Here is a 5,000-nt window from a genome sequence, read left to right on the forward strand (position 1 = left end):
TTCCTTTGTCTTCAAATTTTAAGCAAAGAATAAAGGAGTCTATGAACCAGTAGTTGGCAGACACTGTTAACAAGGGAATGATGTTTTTCACTGTTCTCCTCTACAAGTTGTGACTGTTTTTTCCAATTCATATTTAGTGAAGGAAGAAATGGACTGACACTATGCTAAGAACCTTTCCAATCATCCACACATAATTGGGATGTTTAATTAAGTGACATGCTTAATATGCAAACCCAACACATTCAGAAATGCTGCAGCTAAACTAGCTTGTAAAAAGACAGTGTGCTTATTATATAAAATTTTAAAAGTTGGTCCATTTTCATAACTCTTACAATACATTTTTAAATTCATTGAAAAGGAGGCATGATCTTTACCTTCTCTCCACAACTTTTTGACCTTTTCAGTGAAGAAAACTTAGGATAGTATATACATGTTTATATTTTATTTTTTTTTTAATCCACAACTATTACCTATTCTAAGATTACATCTAATTTTTTTTTCCCTTTTCCCATTTCAAGGCAGCTTCAAATTTGTTTCCCTTCTCATTGCAGAAGATATAACATTATGTTTATGCCCATTTACCCAATACTTCCCAGGACACAGAGTAACACTTCGGATTGGAGCTTAAGTCATAATAGAAAGATGAATAAGGGTAAATGAAACCTTATGGGATCTATGGATTTATGGGAAATCATAGATCTTCCAGTGTACTAAATACCAAAAGAGGGAAAAAAAAAAAAAAACAAAGTTGTCTGTTTCCTTCTTTCACTCTTGAAAATTTTAAATGTTAGACTACAGTATTCACCAGGACATATATACACATAGCAGGATGTTTCTTCTGATTTCATTGGTAGCTACAAAATTGTATTAAGTTTTCCAACCAGACTTTTATTTCCATTCTCAGCAGAAAATTGTAGGTAAATTCTTCCTCCCCTCATCTATCACTCTTCTGAATTGTAGTATCTCATTAAAATATTTGTATGAATAGAATGTCTGGTGGAAAATATTTTCTTCAACTTACTATCATACTTTTTAAGGTGTGTATATATATATATATATATATATACACACACACATATATATTTAAGAAAGTTAGCTATAAATTTTCAAATCTGAGATCAGTTTTGCCTGTGTAAATATTGATAGCATAATCTCCAATTTATATATATATATATATACATATATATGTGTATATATATATATATATATATATATATATATAGTTAATCTCTATTCATCTGTGTCATCTGTGTCAGTGAACTCAGTGCAGTTTGTAATAATAAAGAAATGCAACAAGGTGGCAGCTAAGAGATAAGGGCAAAATAAGGAAAATATATCATTTAAAACAAGTGACATAAATAACAATTGATATAACCATAGTGAAAGGACTGATAACCTCTACAAATGCAAACCTAGAAAACTTGCTCAACTTTGCTTATATATCAAATCAGTCACACTAGCAAATAACAATATAAGATAATATCTGGCTATAAAATTGTAATATATTATGACATGCCTGATTAAACTTTTGTTATAATGGACATTTGTTATCAGTTACATATAAACTACATTTATTTGTGGATGTAGAGGTAGTTAAATAAAGACACTCCACTTATTAAAAGTGATCACTGGATGTTAGGTGAGAGATGTGTAGGAAATTTCACATCATATGATCAACTTTATACAGGAAAAATATGTGTATGTAAGTATGTCTGTCTATCCCTGTATCTATATGAAGCTATCTGCCTGTATTGGCTGCATTTTTAAAATTCAGCATGCTTGCTTTCTCAGCCCTTCATGATTCTGATTTGTTGTTGGAACCAGCATAAATAATTATTAAAAAAGGCATTTTTAAAGGTAGATTACTTTTTGCATGCTGTTTGTTCTAATCATTCTATTTGTTTATCAAAGAACAAACAATTAAGAAAACTCTCATTAAATTTTTAAACAACTGAACACTTGGACAACCCATTAAGTCAATTGGCTTTGCAGAATATATTTAAGAATGCCTTTTTAATGGTAAATTCAAATACAATAGCTGTATACCAGTTTGTTCTAAAACATTTTTGAAAATTGCTGAATCGTTTTCTTAGATTTTTGTATCTACTTAATTCATATTTTAAATAACAATTGGTCTAGAAGAAACATAGCTATTTCTGAGTATTAAAAGTGAAGGCTATTTTTGAGATACGAATTTGTCCCCTCCGTATTTCTTTTATTTTTTTCTTCTAAATTTCTTTTCATTACTAATTTCTCCATTCCTTATAAAATGTCTGACTCAAAAACTTTAAACTGTATTAAAAATGATTATTAAAATAAATTATGAACCATATCTATTAATCTTACTCTGCTTCCAATGGCATGTTTGTCCTGTGAATGTGTTCTAAAGCAGTATTTATATAAATACTTGCTTTTATTTACAGTACAAGTGAATTGTTTTCTCTAGGAAAGAAAGTGATTGCTTTTTCAAAGGTTGTAAACTTGGCAAGTTGACAAGTTGTTTGATTATGTGCTGGTTAATACAAGCAATTCCTTCAAACAGTATGACAGCGCCTTCACTTAGTATGTAACTCAGACTTTTACACAAGATTTTCTTCTTTGCCTGTCTTGCCATTCTTTTCCTGTGTCTCCATATCCTTGCTTTCTTCTCTAGCATTTTCTCCCTACCTGTTTTTATTCTGTGCATTCTTTGCCTTGCCTTTCTCCTTGGTTCTGTCCTTGCCCCTTCTTAACTTTCTTTTTAAATTCTTTAATTTTCCAAATTTTGAATAGAAAGAAAATGGTGAAATGGAAATTTTTAGCAAATACTTTTTTCCCACTTACTGAATAACCCCTCTACAAACTTTTTCTTTTTAATTGAAGTAACTGTTTTACAACATTGTATATGATTGCAGGTATATGTGCATGACTCTCCAAATGTTTGTGACCACACCACACCTCCCACAAAAGTACTTGTAATCCCTTAAAACTGTTACTGGGTCAGAGCCTCTGTCATTGATTCTGGATCTAGCCACCTGCCATACAAATGTGAACTAAATTGGAACAAGAGGAAGAAAAAGAAAAAAAAATATTTTCACAAACAGGTGAGAGGGAGAGAGAAGAGAAGAAGAAGGTCCACTTAGCACCCCGTGGTGTGAGGTGCAGTTGTCACTATTGGAGCTAGCAGGATACAGCTGCTGCTGTGGTCAGAGGCTCCCCTCATCCTGAGAGGGAATCATGAAATACCACCCCACTCCCAGCTGAGCAACAGTATGGCAGCCTTCCATAGCAGTTTGGGAGAAAAGAATGAGCTAGCCCATGTGTATCACTCTCTAATCAGGACTCCCAAATGGCCATTCCACACACACACACACACACACACACACACACACACACACACACACCCATCCCAGTAGCCCCCTCTCTCAAGACATCAGGGGTAGAGTAAAGTTCAGGCCCAGGCATTGTGGAGGATCATCCCCATCTGCTTAGACAGTATTTGAATTTCTGGGAGCAGAGTTTGGCCTCTTGTCTTTACCCTACTGCTCCAACACTCAGTAATCTTCAGGTTTCTGTGCTCCCAAGTACACATTTACTTAGCTTGTGTTGGGGCACAAATAAATCTTCCCATATTCCTGTGGGTTCTTCTTGAGATGAATGAAAGGATAGGTAATCAAAGCAACATCAGAACCAAATAGCAAAGGAAAAACAATAAATATAATAACATAACATCTGAAGAGTTCAGATGACTGTAAACTCTAAAGAATAATGAAGGGAGCCAGGATTATTTATCCTGGATTTTAGGGCCTGGGACATCAGTGACAGAGAAGAGGAGACGTTACGTAGCCAATAAGAAGAGGAGAGTTTCATTCTTACTTGAGGGTAAGGACATAACAAAGAAGAAGAGAGCCTCATGCTTACTCTGAGGGTAAAGATGAGATTCTCAGGCAGAGAGAAATCTGTTTACTATAAACCCTGAACAGGGTGAGACCCTCCCAAATTACATTCTTCTAGGTCTTGAAAGGGAGAGTAGTGGCTGTAGCTTCTGTTAGGGAGGAGTTAAGGATTTGGGTAGGAACAGAAACTTCTAGAGTTAGAGGTGCTCACCACTCTTAATCCAAAACAATCTCCATTATTTAAGTAATAGTAATAGAACTCCTGAGGCTCACAGAGCCTTGATTGACTGGTTCTCATACCAAAATGAGGAGAAACCTATTCTGACTTTTTCAGATGGACTGACCCCACACTTGAAATAAGAACATGTGTGAAGAAGCCAAAATATTAGGCTTATGATTCTTTTGTTGTTGTTGTTGAGAGGACCTATAAATTAAACTATTTTCTGGTTATATGCACCTCCCATATTAGTCACTACATGTACTTGTACAATAATATGTATTAATATATTAATGTGGTGCCTTTTGTGCCATCTATGTGTAACACATATGTAAAATATTGAAGACAGTAATTGCATTTTATGAGAAATCATTCTCTTTATGTTCTTTTTACTAAGTTTGAAAAGAAATTTATAATAGTATATCTGATTGTTTAATCTTTATGATTTATTTTAATCATACCTTCAGACCTTTTCAAATGGCTTTTCATTTATAGCATTGTGACATTGATGAGTTAAACAATTATAAAGTATTGAATAATTTTTATTTTTAACTGTGTTAATTAAAGCTCAGCCATCTTAATACCATGCATCGATAGAAAATAAAACTAGAATCCGATGAAATCTGATCTCTTTGGAATGCAAGTATCCTAAATACTGGCGTACTTTAATATTATTGTTAAATAATGTAACAAATTATATTACAAGTATTGGTTATCATTGGTGAATAATTTATTAGTGAGGATGCATAGCTATAAGGCAGGTTAACACTGGTTATGATAACACTTCTTCTTTCTCTCTCTGTCAAGGTGCCTGTGTCAGTGGCCATGATGACTCCCCAGGTGATCACCCCTCAGCAAATGCAGCAAATTCTTCAGCAGCAAGTCCTGTCTCCTCAGCAGCTCCAAGC

General features: G+C 33.8%; 1 protein-coding gene across 9 annotated transcripts in view; it reads left to right on the forward strand.

Annotated features, from left to right (window-relative positions):
* FOXP2 (forkhead box P2) overlaps positions 1 to 5,000 on the forward strand; it is a 244,664-nt gene that overhangs the window by 179,801 nt on the left and 59,863 nt on the right. For 8 of the 9 annotated variants that reach the window (XM_004676956.1, XM_004676957.2, XM_004676959.2 and 5 more), the window contains one exon: positions 4,900 to 5,000. This exon is cut by the window's right edge. The exons of the other annotated variant lie outside the window; for it this stretch is intronic. In XM_004676956.1, coding sequence (XP_004677013.1) covers positions 4,900 to 5,000 — 101 coding nt within the window. The remainder of the gene's footprint in view (positions 1 to 4,899) is intronic. 9 annotated transcript variants of the gene reach the window in all.

The sequence above is a fragment of the Condylura cristata genome, unplaced genomic scaffold (genome assembly GCF_000260355.1).
Source record: "Condylura cristata isolate star-nosed mole 26May11 unplaced genomic scaffold, ConCri1.0 scaffold00005, whole genome shotgun sequence".
In the NCBI taxonomy this organism is placed as follows: domain Eukaryota; kingdom Metazoa; phylum Chordata; class Mammalia; order Eulipotyphla; family Talpidae; genus Condylura; species Condylura cristata.